Below are 19298 nucleotides of genomic sequence, written 5' to 3'. Positions count from 1 at the left end.
AAGCTAAAAATAATTCACCTGTGTGTTTGAAAATCTGTACCATGGTGTCCTCCCATTTATAAACATGAAAATAAACTTGAAAAAAAGTTAAAAGTCATTTCTCACAGATTTTGGCTCTTTTGATTCTTTCACATTATTTTTGCCATGTATTGTTTTCTGTGACATGCCTAAGGTAATTACAGATTCAGTTACAGAACCATTATTTATTTGTGTGAAATCTTGCATTCCCTCTTTTTTTTTTTTTTTTTTGTGGTACGCGGGCCTCTCACTGTTGTGGCCTCTCCCGTTGCGGAGCACAGGCTCCAGATGCGCAGGCTCAGCAGCCATGGCTCACGGGCCCAGCCTCTCCGCTGCATGTGGGATCTTCCCGGACCAGGGCACGAACCCGTGTCCCCTGCATCGGCAGGCGGACTCTCAACCACTGCACCACCAGGGAAGCCCAACATTCCCTCTTTTTAATACTGCATCTTCCTTCTCACTGACTTCTATTATAAAAGATTCAATATGTATTATTAGAAAAGATGTATTTACAAATGGATTAAATTTCTACGCAATTTTTGAAAACACTTAAGAATTTTGAAAAAAAATTCCTATACTTCTTCAAGATTAACATTTTTCTTTCTTTTCTCTTTGGTTAATTAAAACTAACTTCCAATTTTACTGTAGTATATTACTGAAATTATCAATCAATAGAATTCACCTCATTAACAGAAAAAAGGAGAAAAATTCTACTGTCTTCACATGGGCAGAAAAAGCATTGATAACATACTTATTAATAACAAAAAAACTTAGCAAATTAGGAATACTGTAAAAGAAAACTATGATTCCTTAACCTTCTCACAAATCTCTATGAAAAATCTAGAGTAAATATCGTAATTAATGGTAATTAAAAGCTTTCTCCTCTAAGATTAGAGAATCAGACAAAAATGGCCCACCATTACCACTTCTAATCAAACATTATCTTAGAGGTACTGCTAGTTGATACAATATGGAAAGAAAAGAAGATATAAGACATAAGGATTGAAAAAGAATAAATCTATCCTTAATCATGGATGACATAATTACATATGTAGAAAATCCAAGAGTATCTATAAACTATTAGAATTAATATATGAATTTAGGAAAGTCTCTGAACATATAGTTAATATAAACATCAACTGTATTTTCACATGCCAGCAACAAACAGAAAATAAAATTTACACGGACCTTTTATAACAGCACCAAAATACACCAAATACCTAGGAATAAATCTAATTATCTCTATATTGAAACTCACAAAATATTATTGAGAGAAATTAAAGAAGATCTTAATAAATGGGAGGGATTTAACATAGACTGGAAGATGCAACATTATAAAGATGTTAATTATCTTCAAATTGATACACAGATTCAATGCTATCCCAACTAAACTTCCAGCAGAATTTTTGTTTGTTTCATCCCATTTTATGGAAATTGGCAAACTGATTCTAAAATGTAAATGAAAATACAAAAAGCCAAGAAGTCTCAAGGAAATCTTGAAGAACACAAAGGCTAAAGGACCTAATTACCAGATATCAAGATTATAAAGTTCTGGAATTAAGAAAGTTAAGCACAGGCACAAAGATGAATAAATAGACCTAAGAACAGAATATTTAGTCCAGAAAACAGACACACACACACACACACACACACACACACACATCGAGTCACTTGATTTACGACAAAGGTGACATTACAGCAGTGGAAGAAGAATGAATGGTCTTTTCAATAAATGGTGTGGGACCAAATGGATATCCATATGGAAGAACAACCTTGACCACTACCTCACACTACACAGAAAAAACAATTCCAGATGGAACGCCCATCTATGTAAATGGGAAAAATAAAATATCAAAGGTTTTAGAAGAAAATTAGGAAAATGTTATTGAAACTAAAGCTGCCACCTAATCCAATTCAAGAAATTTGTTTTTCTCTATGTCAAAATGACTATTTTACATACATTACACACACACATACATATATACATGCATGTATGTGTATATAAAACATTGTATATGTAATTTCCTTAAAATTTTCTTTTACTTTTAATTTAAAAGTTATTTACAAATTGAAGGGTACAATCTGAATTCGCCCATAGCCACAGTAATTCTGAATATATGAACAAAACTGATACCTACTACCTTAAGGGAAACTTTTTTTTTGGTTGCACCACGCAGCTTCCATAATCTTAGTTACCCGACCAGAGAAGGAGCCCAGGCCACGACAGTGAAAGCCCAGAATCCTAACTACTAGGCCACCAGGGAATTCCCCTTACTACCTTAAGTTGAGGGAAATCAAGAACATTTTTATTTCCCTATTTCAACGAATTTTTAAAAAATGGGATCCATCAATATAGACACCTCACATAATTTTAAGTTTCCATGAAAAGTTTAATGACAATCTTTTCCATTTTATTTAGTACATTCAAAACAAACAAAAATCCAATATTTGTTAGACTGTCCAAATTTATACACCACAAATTAAAACAGGTAAAGTGAGTATACAAAATAGTGACTTGTGCCTTTTTTCCCCCTACCAACATGTGTGCACCACTCTTATTTCTAACCATCGGCCATGTACTTGCCACTCTGCCACAGTTCTGTTTCAGAGAATATGGAAGAGGTTCCATCAAAACTGGTCAATTTTCAGTAATTAAAGCAGAACTGGTTATCACAAAGATCTAATTACCAAAAGTCCTGAACTACTGCAGTTCTGTTTCTTCTCCCCCATCCCTTCTAAACATGCGTGTGCAAATTATAATCTGGCATAAGATGGGAAGATGAAAGGTTAATTAAGGATGGTTTAAACTATGAGAAACAAAATGAAAGAGTTGGGAGACTTCTAGTTTTCTTATTAAGAATTTATTAGCATAAAAGAAATCTAACATACTATATTCCAGGTCACAGGTACTAGAATCAAAGAGCAAAACAACTAATGAGGAAACTACGAAAAGAACAGTAACAGAAAAAACAGGTGATCACCTGGTTCCTGAATTCTACCTCCTTTATATTAAGAGTCTGTTGGAATGAAACTGAGTTCCATAAAAAAGCCACATTGGAATGGGGTTTTATCTGTTTTTCAGAACAGTGACTTTTTTTCACCTCAGACTACAAACTAAAAATAATGTCAAAGACTTCTTAAGGAAAGCTGAAGCAAACACAAACACCAACAAATACATAGCAGACAAAAGCCTCTGGCTAATGCATTTCAAGAGCTCAGCAGTCACCTCACTCTGTTACCTACCTGCACTCTCTGCAGAGATGCTGCTATAAGGTGGAGGAGCGTCTCCTGCAGCTTGTTCCGGCTCTCCGGGCTCTTCTTCATTCTGCAACTAAATAAAAATTTCATATTTTAATGCAATCATAAAGCCAATTAGACAGAGAAAAACCTGAAAACTGGAATAGCCTTTCTGGAAAGCTATTTTGTTTCAAAAGCCTTAAAATGAGCAAATCCTTTGCGAAGTATTCTACTCCCAGGAGTTTATCCTGAGGAAGTAATCAGACAGAGGCAAAAAAGGTAGCCATAAATGCTACTGCAGCAAAAATTAGGAACAATCTAAATACCAATCATTGGGGACATTAAATAAACTACAGTTCATCTCACAAAGGATTACTAAGTAACCACAAAAATGAAAATGAAGAAAATTCGATGACTTGAACAGATATTCGTGCTGTACTGTTACATGAAAAAAGCTAAGTTTACCAAACCGTATGAATCATATAATTTGGTTTTGAAAGACAGGTATGTGATGGAAGGCAGGTCTATAAAGATAAACATCTACAGTTTACACTGGTTATCTCAGGAGATGCAATTAGAAGGGATTTTTTCCTTGTGTATATGTATGTTCTAATTTCTTGTAATGAACATTTATCACTTAATTTTTTCCGTTAGAAAAATAATCTAATAATAACAGTCTGTTAAGGCAAAGAGAAATCACAGTAAAACCAAAGTTTACCATTATATCCAGTTTGTGCATAGAAATTATATCTTAAATAATTGAGATATTTACAAAAACATAAAATTCCACCTAATTCTACATATAACCTGTCAATACATCTTCCTCTTCCATATCTCAGTAACTTTCTCACTAGTCAAATCTACAGCTCCAGTTACTTTAGATAACTGACACTGAAAGTGTCTTCCTGCCACTGCCAGGCTAGATAGTCTATGCAACTCATCTTCATAAACAGATATGTGATTTAATTTTTCCACTGTCACGACAGACTACAGCTCATTTAAAAGATGAACTGGATAAGGCTTCCCTGGTGGTGCAGTTGTTGAGAGTCCGCCTGCCGATGCAGGGGACACGGGTTCGTGCCCCGGTCCAGGAAGATCCCACAGGCTGCGGAGAGGCTGAGCCTGTGCTCCGCAACGGGAGAGGCCACAACAGTGAGAGGCCCACGTACCACAAAAAAAAACAAAAAAACAAAAACAAAAAGATGAACTGGCTAAGAGTCAGTCTATTGGTGGGCAGATGGGAATATGCTTCAGAGGTGATGGAAGTATTGTTACCTGATCTGGGTGTTGGTTTTGTGAATGTCAACTCCATTAATGTTTAGTAAATGTTATATAAATATATATGACTTATGTAGCTTTCTGTGTCTATATTTTACAAAGGAATTTTAAAGAAAAAATTAAAAACATTAAAAAAAATCTGAAGTGGCTGAGAATGGGACTCAATCTGTAAAGTACTAACAGAGCATTTATCAGTGTAACTGACTTGGGGGTCTGGGTCCCAGCTGTGTACCATCAAGATATATAGAGCCAATTGAGCCAGTTGTAAAATACAAACCCCTCTAAACCAACTGCTTCAAAGAACTCTATCTTGAATTTAAACAGAAAAAGAGAAAAGCCTGACCTGTCCTAACATGAAGTAGATATTAAAGTAATATCTCAGTCTCCAATCTCTATGCTATTCAAAATCGGAAGCCAACAAAACCTTTCTGATTAATACTGCAAAGCATTCAACTTCAAATGAATTCTCCCAAATTTTCATCAACATCTACCATCTGGGCACATTTTTTTGAACCCTAGTTATCTAATGTTAAACCTAAGGCATTCCCAAAATAACTGCATTGTAACAAAAGATGAATTTTCCTTTCAAAAGAAAGGAAAGGACAAAATAGCTACAGTAAATCCAAATCTTCCTGGGAGACCAAATCAGTAAATTATTTGAACAGAGTTCCTGGGGCCATGTTCACTTGGAATACTTTTAACAGCATCTGTAGCTCTCTAGACTGGGTATTCTCAGCCTACTCCTACCTAACCACTCTTGTATGCTGCAAAAAGTACAAAAAAGCAGCAAAAAAAAAGTTGCAAAAAGCAGCAAAAAGAGTCAGCAGCAAAAGCAGAGGCAAATACAGACTCACTTTCAAGAATGTTGCCTTAACTTACTGTAGCCAGTCATGTTCTTTATTTAAACCCAGCTTGATATTTTTTTTCCACCTTGATATTTTTGATTTGATAATTCTTTTATTTCCTGAGCTTAGTCAAATAATCATGTTACCTCTGCATAATTTAGGTTTTAGAAAGAAAGCATGAGAATTCTAAGAAATACAGAATTCTAAGAAATAAAGCATAAAGGAGTTTTAATGCCTGTATCTACAAGATAGGTTGCCTGTCTCCTAGCAACCTGGAAAGTGAAATTTGATCATTCCACACCAGGGTAACAGATAACAAAGCAAAGAAATTCCAATTGGCTCAGAAACCTCCATTTTCTCTTTGATGAGGAAAAAAGAAACATTTCCAGATGAAAATTTTTACTCCATTAAAATTCACCACTTCAGAATCATATTATTAATTAATAATTAGTAATTAATCATACTAATATTATTTCTAACTGAGAAAACATAACCAACAAAAAACACCCACTATGATTATGGAGGCTCCACATACTGGGATGATCCCAGGACCTCACTCTACAGGGTTCCCAACTCTGGCGTTTTCTATAATGCTGGTGATAAATTTAGGCTCCGCCAAGAAAGGTATTTAAAATGAAACACTACGATGTGGGAGGGAAAGAGGCAATCACCTTCAAGAAGTATTTAGTGACCACCATCTGTGTGAATAATAACTTGTTATACAACAGAAGCCCTCACTATACATCTTTTTACACTTTGGGGGCATCTATTGCCATTAATTTGGCTCTGCCAGCCAAACAAGCCAGGCACTCACTAACAGGGGTGATGGGGAGGGTAAAGGTGGGGGGGACTAGAACTAGAGTGGGCCTTACCTATAAGGCTATGAAATTGGTTACTTGGTTCCAAAATGTATTTTTTAAAATATTTCTTTATTTTTTAAATTTACTTAGGCTGCACCAGGTCTCAATTGTGGCATGCAGGATCTTTTAGTTGCAGCATGCAGGCTTCTTTAGTTGCAGCATGCGAACTCTTAGTTGCGGCGTGCATGCGGGATCTAGTTCCCTGACCAGGGATCAAACCTGGGCCCCCTGCATTGGGACCACGGAGTCCTACCCAATGGACCACCAGGGAAGTCCCCCCAAATGTATTTTTAAGGTTCTCCTTTTCTGTCCTTGGGAACCTTTCCTGTGAGGCCCTCCCTGCCATATCCCTGGGGTTCAGGGATCCTCAGGCTCTCCCAAGGCTACAAGAATAAGTGTCACTGTCAATTTGGGGCTGGCGTTGGAAAGATGCCCAGTCTCTTCTAGCAACTGGGTCAGTGGAAGCCTGAGTGCAATCTACCTGTTACAGATTCCTGGTTGTAGGGGATACTGAGAGACAAGTCTGAAAAGTGGTGGTGGGACTTTCTGCTCTCTCCCTACTGCGGGGGGTGGGGGGGGTGGTCCTTTGATTGTGTAATTGTGACAGATAATAAATACCTTCGCGGCTCTGGATTCTTCTCGGTCACATAATTTTTTTTTTAACAATTCTCATCAATTTTACTTATCTCCAAGTAAGATTTAAACTATGGTTTTTCCAAACAGAATCATACAATTACCTATACATGCCATATAAAATACTGAGTTTAATACAAAACCATGTCTCCATTGCTGACAAAGGAATAATTCAATCATGTGAAAATTCAGATGGTCTTTCTCTTTACCACTCCCCAGACAGTGCCCTTACTCCCACTTTCCTGATTACCTGCGTCCCTCCTTATACTCTGAGCAGACTGTTATGGCTCCCCAGAAGAACCCTAAAACTCTTCCACATTCCCATTTTATAAATATGTCACAATCTCCTATGGTACTTCTTAGCCTTGATCGCCCTCGGGTTGAAAAAAAAAAATTACCTACAGATAGGTGCTAAAATGCTTTGTCCTCTAGATTTAGCCTGTGAAATACAGCACATCTAAAATAAAGGATGGGGCCTCCCTGGTGGCGCAAGTGGTTGAGAGTCCGCCTGCCGATGCAGGGGATACGGGTTCGTGCCCCGGTCTGGGAGGATCCCATATGCCGCGGAGCGGCTGGGCCCATGAGCCATGGCCGCTGAGCCTGCGCGTCCGGAGCCTGTGCTCCGCAACGGGGGAGGCCACAGCAGTGAGAGGCCCGCATACCGCAAAAAAAAAAAAAAATAAAAAAAATAAAATAAAATAAAGGATGTTTTTCCTTCCTCTGTATCCTATCCATACTGTTGCTATTAGAAATAAGTATATGGTGTTTTAGTTGGACAACAGAATCTCCCATATAGAAATCATACATAGCTCCAGTTCTAATAGAAGCAAACTTGAATTAACAAGTTTAAAGACATGTAAACCCTACAGGTTTAAATTCTTATTTGAGCTCCCACCCCAGTAAGAAGGCTTCCTCACTGCCCTCCCATAAGTAGTTCTAAAGATGTTCTTCAATTTAGAAATAAGCTGTTTTTAAGCAACAGAAGAGCAAGGGCTAGGATTAAGCCTAAGTAAGGGTCAACATTTACAACTGTACAGGATGACAGTACCTAAAGGCACTTATGTAAAAGTCATTCTTGGATTCTATTTACTAAGAATGGGAGAACAACAAAAAAACCTACTAAACAACAAAGAGAAAAACCAAAACCTCATAAATCCACAAGAAGAGGTATCAAAATATGCCTCATAATTCACACAAATATGTGGAAAATAATGCTGAACTTATTCAATAAGTCCATAAAGTTACAAGTATTTTCACCACGCATTTTTTTCTTGGGTGAGTCCTATTTAAATGGCAAGAAAATTCTGGTAAGTTTTAAATCCCTTCTTTAAGTTAGTAACAGTCTCAGAAAAGCCTAAACTTTAGCTTTAAATGCTATTTACCACTTCTAATTTTAGAGTTAATTTCTAAAACTTTTACTTAAAATGAAGTTTTTTAAACCTCTCACTACCAACCCACTATTTCTGTGAACTCTTTAAATCCCACCAAATGAGACAGTATAATTACCAGAAAGTAAACAAGCACATTTCTTTAGGTAAACAACTGAGTATGCTCTTTTACTGTGTTGTTCAGAAACAGCTGAAGTTTGTGAGGACTATAAATTTTCTATTGTATATAGACTATAGTTTTTTTTTTTTTTGTAATTGAAGTATAATTGACATTCAATATCATATCATATTACTTTCAGGTATACATTGTAGTAATTTGATATTCATATACACTTCAAAATGATCATCACCATATCTAGTTACCATCTGTCACCATACAAAGTTGTTACAGCACTACTTACTGTTTTCCCTATGCTATACATTACAACCCCGTGACTTACTTATTATATTTTAAAACTGGAACTCTGTACCCCTTAATCCCCTTCACCTATTTCACCTGCCCCCCAACCCACCTTCCCTCTGGCAACTACCTGGTTGTAGATTTTTAATTGTATATAGTATACTGACTATAAAATATTCTACCACCACCAAATTCTTTACATTCAAGAATAGTTCTCCTGGGACTTCCCTGGTGGTGCAGTGGTTAAGAATCCACCTCCCAATGCAGGGGGCCCAGGTTCGATCCCTGGCCAGGGAACTAGATCCCACATGCATGCCACAACTAAGAGTTCACATGTCACAACTAACGAGCATGTGTGCCGCAACTAAAGGAGTTGGTGAGCTGCAACTAAGAAACCCGCCTATCTCAACTAAGACCCGGCACAACCAGAAATAAATTTAAAAAAAAAGAATAGTTCTCTGCTAAATTACAATTAATTAGGGGATGACATTTATATAAGGTAATTTTGACAAAGAGAAGTTCAACAATAAAAAGACAATCTAATTTTAATAGACATTTCTCCAAAGAAGATATACAAATGGTCAGTATACATGAGACGCTCAACATCATTAGTCATCAAGAAATACAAATCAGGGGCTTCCCTGGTGGTGTAGTGGTTAAGAATCCGCCTGCCAATGCAGGGGACACGGGTTCAAGCCCTGGTCCGGGAAGATCCCACATGCCACAGAGCAGCTAAGCCCATGCACCACAACTACTGAGCCTGTGCTCTAGAGCCCGTGAGCCACAACTACTGAGCCCATGCGCCACAACTACTGAAGCCCGCGTGCCTAGAGCCCATGCTCTGCAACAAGAGAAACCACCAGAGTGAGAAGCCCATGCACCGCAACGAAGAGTAGCCCCCGCTCGCCGCAACTAGAGAAAGCCCATGCACAGCAATGAAGACCCAACACAGCCAAAAATAAATAAATTTTTTAAAAAAAGAAAAGAAAAGAAATGCAAATCAAAACCACAAGCTACCTCGTCACACGGATGAATATGGCCATAAAAAAAGGAAAAAAGGAAAAAAATCAAATGTTGAATATGTGGAGCAATTAGAACCCTCATACACTGCTGGTAGGAATGTCAAGTAGTACAGCCACTGCGGAAAACAGTTTGGCTGTTTCTCAAAAAAAGTTAAACACAGGGCTTCCCTGGTGGCAAAGTGGTTGAGAGTCTGCCTGCCGATGCAGGGGACGCGGGTTCGTGCCCCGGTCCGGGAGGATCCCACATGCCGCAGAGCGGCTGGGCCAGTGAGCCATGGCCGCTGAGCCTGCGCGTCAGGAGCCTGTGCTCCACAATGGGAGAGGCCACAACAGTGAGAGGCCCGTGAACCGCAAACCGCCCCCCCCACAAAAAGTTAAACATAGAGTTATAAAAGGATCCAGCAATTCCACTCCTAGACATATACTCAAGAGAAATGAAAACAAATTTTCACAGAAAAATTTATATATGAATGTTCATAGCAGCATTATTTATAATAGTCAAATGGTTCATCAAATGATGAATGGATAGATAAAATATGATATATCCATACAAAAGGATGGATAGGAATAAATCAACCTAACCCCCCCCCAAAAAAAGGCGGTAAAGTACTGATACATGCTAAAACCTGGGTCAACCTTGAAAACATTATTATGCTAAGCAAAGGAGCCAGTCACAAAACGCCACATATTGTATGATTCCATTTATATAATGTCTCCAGAAAAGGCAAATCCAAGAGAGACAGAAAGTAGACTGGTGGTTGCCAGGTGCTGGGGAAGGGAAGAAAGGGGAGTAACAGACTGCTAATAGGGTCATGTTTCTTTTGGGAGTGATTCAAATGTTCTGGAATTAGACAGTGGCAATGGTTGCAAAACCGAGTGAACACAGTAAAAATCACTGAATTGTACACTTTAAAAAGATGAATTTTATGGTATGTGGCTTACATCTCAAAAAAAGAGTATTTTCTAAAACTGCAAATCTACATAATGCACATTTCATTTAAAATGACACTAAAAATTGACTATTCCAAATCAGTATTTCCTTGCTAAATCAATGTCTATGTCCTTTAATGGGAGGGGATAGGTCCTGATCCCACCAATATCTCCAGAGCTTAACACAGAACACATATATATGAATGGATAAAAATAAAAAAGAAAAATAACACACTGAATTGTAACCTCATCATGATTTTTAAAAAATTCCTTAATATTCTCCTTTCCTGAAAAGAAAAATTAGGATCAAGAAATTAAAAGATAGTTTGGGGCCTCCCTGGTGGCGCAAGTGGTTGAGAGTCCGCCTGCCGATGCAGGGGATACGGGTTCGTGCCCCGGTCTGGGAGGATCCCATATGCCGCGGAGCGGCTGGGCCCGTGAGCCATGGCCGCTGAGCCTGCGCGTCCGGAGCCTGCGCGTCTGGAGCCTGTGCTCCGCAACGGGGGAGGCCACAACAGTGAGAGGCCCGCATACCGCAAAAAAAAAAAAAAAAAAAAAAAAAAAAAAAAGATAGTTTGACTAACAATCTGTTTTAAGAGCTGAGAATAAACATCATGATTTTTTTCTACTTTGTTTACCTAAGGATAACTTTAAAAACAAACAACCACCGGATTTAGACTATCCCCAACAGCAGCTCTCATGGCAGAGGGAAAAGATAAATGCAAATCCTCTTAACAGCAAAATGAAAACACAATTAAAAATCAAAATTCACCAAAGCAAAGTAATTAGAATAATGCTTTAAAAAGACAATGGCAATAAGAGATGAAAAGTATACTACGGTAAATTTCCTCAGAAAGGCCAGCAGTTCGTAAAGCTTTCTATTTAAAGATGTTTGTGGTTATCACCGTTAACATACATAAATACAACTGATAAATATAATCTGGTTTGGAAGGAGAGAAAATATTCTAACTCAGTATTTATGTTAGTCCTTAGAAATGAGAGCAAATGCTACAAACTATGATCACCAATTTGATGGCTTTTCTTCTTTTTTTCACCTGAGGTCCAAATAACAAGTGAAGGCGTACCATCCAGAGAGAAAAGAGGAAGGCAAGATAGTAGCCACTCATCACCAACTCCAACTTTATTAACAAGCCAAGGCACTAGGAGAAATAACTCCTCATCCATGAAGGCACTAAACTAGCCAATTATGGCTATGATAGTGGCATTGTGAGATTTTTGGGTGGCACCAGAAAACTGCCATCAACCTGCCAACCCCTGGGATCCACATCTTACATACAAGTATTTTCACCACTGATGGCTTCACCAAGGCACTGTCAAGTAAATGGTGCCCAGTGTTTTCTGTCACCTAGCTTCAGCAAAATCTACAGCCAAGAACCTTCCAGGTTAATGATAAGTGCCCCCCCACCCCTTGCCATGCTTCATGATTTTATAAAGATTGGGGAAATAAGGAACAATCACATGGTTTTCAAATAGGTAAGTCTCTCTGCCCCTGAACGTAATATCTTTTAACAAGTAGCATCCAACTATGTATGTACTAACCAATCCATGACTTGAGTCTTAGCTCTTCTCCACTTCTTGGTTCCATAAGAAAACTCAGTTCTTAGTTCAGCGCTCCAGAACCTACTTGGAGAACGAATTAAACGTCCTAGCAAAGACAAGTTGAACTGGAGACTAAACACCTGGCTTGTTCCCCTTGCCTTTGACAGGACAGTTCATCTTTTGTTTACAGAATAAACAATATGAAAATAGGAGCTAGACCAGATTCATTTTAAAATAGTTTACATAAAATCTAGTCCATGAATGGTAAATACTGTTTGTGTTTTTAAAACCCTATATGTTGTCTTCTTCTAAGATACGTTAAAGCTCTAAAATATCATCATGAAAGCAAAAATGAACTCCTAATTATTCACCACTTAAAATGATACATTAAGCAACACTTTATGAAAAAAAAAATTGTCCCAAGAGAACGTGGACTACAACTGGCATCTATTCAATGGTTCCTTTAAATTTCAAGAACAATTTTTTACAATTATCTGTTCCTATTTATAAACTCACAACAGAACTGAAAGGATTTTGGACTTCGCATGCAGAACATTTCTAGTCTCCATTAAGATTTTATACACACATATACACACTAATACACACATATACATGTATGTGTAAATGTATACATATAAAGACATATATATAAAGATACATATATTTAAGATACATATATACCATACATACATATATATGTCTCTCCTAAAATCCTGACTGGTAAAACAATTATATAATGCAATATTAAAATTACAAAAGAAGTCAACCCTTTTATATCAGTACAATGCAAGGCTATCATCAAACTACATGCCTATCTAGCAATATATTTAAATTAGTTTGATTTGTACAACTTTTCTGAAAAACAGCTGTACTGCAGAAAGAGTACTTAGAATGCAAATGCAGGGACTTCCCTGGTGGTCCAGTGGTTAAGACTCCATGCTCCCAATGCAGGGGGCCTGGGTTCAATCCCTGGTCAGGGAACTAGATCCCGCATGCCACAACTAAGACCCGGTGCAGCCAAAAAAAAAAAGGTAAATGATATTAATGTAGATACATAACCTACAGGAGTAGAATTAGATGTAAATATGTTGTGATTCATGCTTTCCATTCTCTCCACTGCCTTTTCTTCTGCAATAGCCCACAACAGCCTTCCTCATGGATAGTCAGAAATTTGAATGATTTCATTCAATGACATTTTACCAGGCACTATTACATGCCACAATCACACCAATTTGACTATTTCCCCTCAATATTCCTGAAAGAACACTTCCATTTTTTCATTAATTTACTAGAAAGACTGGTTGCTATTTTAAGCCATAATAGTATTATTGAGGCTGATAATTTGGGATATTAAAAAGTTAACTTTATGAAATTTGTTAAATGATGCTTTATTGTACAATTATTAAGATCAACATTTGTCAACATGGACAAAATAACTTTTCCATTAAATCTATTGACAGAAGCATTATTCCTATATACCATTATAATAAAATGCCAAAGGAAATTCTTTCTTAGGTACAGTTACTGGTTTCTTCTGGGCTCTACTTGTTTTTCATATGTCAGTATTTTCTATTCTGTGGTCAGCTTAGTGTTTGGGTCATCACAAGGGATGGCGTATTTTTATCAGCAAGTTCCTGCAGAAGTAGTACATATCCATCTTACAGATTTCAAAAGTGAACTATCAATTTCTTCATTTATTGTTAGCTTTTTTGTGCACAAGGACATGAAGATGTTCACCCACATGTGCTTCTCAAATTAAGAACTTTTATTCATTCAAAAGACCATACTGAGAGAATGAAAAGACAACCCAGAATAGAAGACATATTTTCTGGACAAAGGACTCATATCCAGAATATATTTTTAAAAAACTTCTAAAAAGCCATAACAAAAAGGAAAACACCGAACTGAAAAATGGGCAAAAGTCTTGAATAGACACTTCACAAAAGAAGATAGCCAAATGGCTGATAAACATATTTAAAAAGTGCTGCATTTCAATAGTCATCACAGAAATGCAAATTAAAACCACAGATAATAGTTAAAATAAAAAAGCAGAAAACACAAAATGTTGTTGAGGGTACATAACAACCAGAACTCTCAAACTGGGAATGTAAATTTGCAGAACCACTTTAGAAAACTGTTTAGCAACATCTACTAAAGATGAATTCATACATACTGTATGACCCAGAAATTCTACTCTAGTTATATATCCTGACAGAAACACACATGTTCACCAAAAGACATAGCAGGATGTTCAAAGCAACAGTATTCATAAAAGTGGAAACTACCTAAATGCCCATCAACAGCAGAATGGGTAACTAAATTATAACTTCACACAATGGAATATTATACAGCCATGTGAATGAATAAACTGTAACAACAGCAAGGGTGAACCTCATAAACATAATGCCGAGCAACAGAAACCAGACACAATAGCATTTACTGTACGATTACACTTATGTAAAGAGCAAAACCAGGCAAACCTAGTCTGCCAGCTGAGTGGTTACCCAGGGTAGGGACACAATTGGAAAGGCACATGAAGGGAGCTTTTGGAGTGCTGGTAATGCTGTTGCTTGATCTGGGTACTAGTTAACGTGCATGTTCAGCTTGTGAAAATTCACTGAACTACAATACACATTTATGATTTGTGCATGTTTCTGTATGTAAATCATACTCACTAACAGTCCCAGAAGGGGAGAAAAGGAGACTGGCAGAGGATTCGTGAAACCGAGTCCCCCTAAAACTGAGTTCCCCTGCTCAGTTTATGATTAATCTCTCTCCAAAACTTTATTTCGTTTCTGGTTCTGCCCCTGTTCGTCTCAGGATTGAGGGCTATCAAAGAAAACGGGGGAATGAAACCAAACAGGACCCTGTGGGGCCTTCCCAGGAACAAAAGCCCCTTCTTGTCCTTTGTTTCTTTTTTTTTAAATTTTATTTATTTATTTTTGGCTGTGTTGGGTCTTCGTTGTTGTGCGCGGGCTTTCTCTAGTTGCGGTGAGCGGGGGCTATGAGCGGGGGCTACTCTTCGTTGCGGTGCGCGGGTTTCTCACTGCGGTGGCTTCTCTTGTTGCAGAGCACAGGCCCTAGGCGCACAGGCTTCAGTAGTTGTGGCTCGCGGGCCCTTGAGCACAGGCTCAGTAGCTGTGGCACAAGGGATTAGCTGCTCTGCAGCATGTGGGATCTTCCTGGACCAGGGCTCAAACCTGGTGTCCCCTGCATTGGTAGGCAGATTCTTAACCACTGCGCCACCAGGGAAGCCTGTCCTTTGTTTCTTGTTTGCAGAAAGAAAGGCTTTAGTCTCCAAGGCCATCTTGGAAGTTTCAAAGAGCAGGCTCAAGCCGTTAATGATTAGGACAATAGAGTCACAGGACTCCTAGTTCCTCCTGAAGGGATATAGATAACAATCTGATGCATATCTTTTGAGCTGTTCAGCAGCAACTAAGACCCTCACCTGTGGAGCACAGTGACTATGAGCTTTTGGCAGTAGAGCCCAAATTGGTTGTAACAAAAGGTTGAGATTCCAAAAGTATCACTGTTACCTCACCACCAACCAGTCAGAAGAAGGTCCAGGAGCTGATCACATATCCTACGACCCTCTTCCCTAACACCTGTCTTTAAAAACCCTTGCCTGGGACTTCCCTGGTGGCACAGTGGTTGAGAATCTGCCTGCTAGTGCAAGGGACACAATCCCTGGTCTGGGAAGATCCCACATGCTGTGGAGCAACTAAGCCCGTGCACCACAACTACTGAGCCTGTGCTCTAGAGCCCACAAGCCACAACCACTGAGCCCACACGCCACAACTACTGGAGCCTGCACACCACAACTACTGACCCCATGTGCCGCAACTACTGAAGCCCGCATGCTCTAGCGCCCGTGTGCCGCAACTACTGAGCCCACGTGCTGCAACTACTGAAGCCTGTGCACATAGAGCCCGTGCTCCACAAGAGAAGCCGCCACAATGAGAAGCCCATGCATGGCAACGAAGAGTAACCCCTGCTCTCCACAACTGGAGAAAGCCCGTGCGCAGCAACAAAGACCCAATGCAGCCAAAAAAAAAAAAAAAAAAAAACAACACCCTTGCCTGAAAGCCATCAGACAGTTTGGGTCTTTTGAGCATAAGCTGCCCAGTTCTCCTTGCTTGGCACCTTCAAATAAACCCTTATTTTGCTGCAAATACCCGCTGGCAGAGTTTGGCTTTCTGTGCCACAGGCACACGAGCCCTTGCTGGGTTAACAGTGTAGACTGTGAGCCCTCTGCAGACTGGGACCTTCACATGGTTCACTGCTGTATTCACCCCAGCACTTAACAGTGAGTGGCATATCATGGATACCTTATTAGCACATGTTGACTAAAGCAAGCATGGAGGTGTAGCTTTAACAGAAACCTACCTGAAGAAATGGCAGCTAATCTTAATGCCATCTTGACTTACTAGTTCACATTTATCTAAAGTATTCATATTACTTTACAAATCACCAAATAATATAAGGCTAGGTATGGAGCCACATGTAGATGACTGCTGTATCTGTGGAAGGGACAGTGATGATGATTCCATGAGTGATCAACAGCAGGTGGCATCCCCATCACTACTTCATGCTTCATAAAGTACTATGCATTACATGCATCAACACTATGGTTCCAGGCGGCAGCGCGCGGACCGGGCGGGGCAGGGCACGCGCAGCGGCTGTTGAGGGACCGTTGGGGCAGGCGGCGGCGGTGCGCGCTGCGGGCAGTGAGTGTGGAGGCGTGGACGTGTGGCGGAGCTCAAGCTGCTGCAGCTGCTGCCACCGCTGGAGGAACCTTGATCCCTACGCTCCGGACACCCCGGGTCTCGCCATGGGTGACCAGTTGACTGAGGAGCAGATCACAGAATTCAAGGAGGCATTCTCCCTGTTTGACAAGGATGGAGATGACACCATCACCACCAAGGAGTTGGGGACAGTGATGAGATCCCTGGGACAGAACCCCACTGAAGCCGAGCTGCAGGACATGATCAATGAGGTGGACGCGGATGGGAACGGGACCATTGACTTCCCGGAGTTCCTGACCATGATGGCCAGAAAGATGAAGGATACAGACAGCGAGGAGGAGATCCGAGAGGCCTTCCCTGTCTTTGACAAGGATGGCAATGGCTACATCAGCGCCGCAGAGCCGTGCCATGTCATGACGAACCTGGGTGAGAAGCTGACCGATGAGGAAGTGGATGAGACGATCAGAGAGGCTGACATCGATGGAGACGGCCAGGTCAATTACGAAGAGTTTGTACAGATGATGACTACAAAGTGAAGGCCCCCGGGGCAGCTGGTGATGCCCGTTCTCTTGATCTCTCTCTTCCGGAGTGCGCACTCTCTTCAACACTCCCCTGTGTACCCCGGTTCTAGCAAACACCAATTGATTGACTGAGAATCTGATAAAGTAACAAAAGATTTATCCCAAGCTGCATGACTGCTCTTTCTCTTCCTCCCGAGTCTCCTTCCATGCCCCTGCCATCTCTTCCTTTTGCCCTTCCCCCTTCCATTCACATCTTCCAAGGCCTGAATGCATTCATAAGATGAGCCCCCCAGTCCCCTTGAGGGGGGGGCCCTGCCCTCCTTCTCCAGCCCAGGTGGCTCTCGTCTGTCTCGGTTTGTTTCTTTTCATATGTCCTCTTATATTTTGGGTGCCGGGTGTCTGCCAGCCCTGTCCCGGGACCTGCTGGGGAGGGGCCGAGGCCCTCCGGAGGGCGGGGCAGGAGAGCCCGCCTTTCGTCTTTCGCTGTTGCATTCGACCAGCCCTGTGCTGGTCCCAGCATCCTGTTGGGGCAGGGGTGTTGAGAGAGGCATTCCAGAAGGACTGAGGGGCGGGGGGAGGTTCGAGTTGTGGTGTTGACTGGATGTGGCCCAGGAGGGGGTCAAGGGGTGAGGGAGGCTTGGAAGCCGGCATTCTTTTACCACTTGAGGAGGCCGGCTCATAGAAGGGGCCCGAGAGAGTGGACAAGGCTCAGATCCCATTGGCTGCTCTTCTGAAATCATCTGATTGGCTTCCTGAGGAGGGGCTGAGTGGGGCTGCTCCCCGGACCCCCCTGCACATTGTCCAGCCCGTGCTCCTGACGCGATCTCAAGCTGTTCTGTAAATACCTGGTGCTAACATCCCGTGCCGCTCCCTCGTGACGCCCCTGCGCACCCGCATCAAGGTCCCCTCGTCGGAATGGACGTGGGGATGGCCGCTTTGTAATATGCTGGTTATCCTTTCTTTTTCTTCATGCCCCTTAAAGCTTTAATTTTGTCCAACACCATGCTGGGCTAGCTAAGGGGTGGAGAGAGGGAAGATGTGCCCCACCACACTCTGAAGAGAACACGCCTGCAGTAAAACAGTTCCATCGGCCAGCTGCCCTGGAGGGCCAGCGGCCACGGGCAGCTCTGCTTCCTGCTCCGCCCGGCCCCTCCCGCTCCCCTGTGGTGACTTGGCTGGCTCCGCGACCTTTGTGCTGTCTCTGTGCCCGCCTCTCCCCTCGCCCACCTGCCTGCCCTCACACTCCCCAGCCGAGAGCATGATCCGTGACCTTGCTTCTGATTTTCGCCTCTGGGACAATTCAGTCAACAGTGGGCAGTTTGGTCATCTGGAATTTTTTTTTTTTCTCCCTGTTCATTTCATCTGCCCTCCGCTCCCCCTCCCCAGCCCCAGGTTGATCAAATGGCTTTTCCTGGGACCTGCCCAGCTTTGAGAATCTCTTCTCATCCCCACCCTCGGGCACCCAACCTCCGGGGGAGGGAAGGGGAGGGATGGGGCGGGATGGGGCATAGTGGGAGACCCAGCCGAGAGCTGAGGGTAAGGGCAGGTAAGCATGAGGCTGTGGATGTTTTCAGAGTGTTTTGTTTTTTTTTTTTTAAACTGGGAAATATTGTGTTCAGTTCAAGCTGTGAAGAAAAATATGTATCAATGTTTTCCAATAAAATACAGTGACTACCTGAAAAAAAAAAAAACACTATGGTTCCAGAGTTACCTATTTTAAAACGAAATGGTAACAAGAGTATAAGAAACACCAAAGAGAAACAGACCTCTCCAACCTTCAGCTCTTAGGAAATAAAACATTTAGCATAGTGTATTGGGTACAAATAGGTATTCAGTAAATGTTTGTGGTACATACGAAGGA

General features: G+C 40.9%; 2 protein-coding genes across 2 annotated transcripts in view; one reads left to right on the top strand and one right to left on the bottom strand.

The window, feature by feature from the left end:
- Positions 1-19298, bottom strand: part of NDFIP1 (Nedd4 family interacting protein 1) — a 54842-nt gene that overhangs the window by 17770 nt on the left and 17774 nt on the right. The window contains exon 2 of the mRNA XM_060093538.1: positions 3262-3349. Within this exon, the coding sequence (XP_059949521.1) occupies positions 3262-3349 (88 nt within the window). The remainder of the gene's footprint in view (positions 1-3261; positions 3350-19298) is intronic.
- On the top strand, positions 17003-17495 carry LOC132485492 (calmodulin-A-like). Its single transcript, XM_060092029.1, has one exon. It carries the CDS (start codon positions 17003-17005, stop codon positions 17450-17452), a length of 450 nt encoding a protein of 149 aa, XP_059948012.1. The 3' UTR covers positions 17453-17495.

The sequence above is a fragment of the Mesoplodon densirostris genome, chromosome 3, assembly GCF_025265405.1.
Source record: "Mesoplodon densirostris isolate mMesDen1 chromosome 3, mMesDen1 primary haplotype, whole genome shotgun sequence".
NCBI classification, from domain to species: domain Eukaryota; kingdom Metazoa; phylum Chordata; class Mammalia; order Artiodactyla; family Ziphiidae; genus Mesoplodon; species Mesoplodon densirostris.
This window is presented reverse-complemented; position numbering and strand designations above follow the sequence as displayed.

Excerpts from the sequence above, each read along its gene's own strand:
- LOC132485492 (XM_060092029.1), top strand. The coding sequence starts at position 17,003 with ATGGGTGACCAGTTGACTGAGGAGCAGATCACAGAATTCAAGGAGGCA.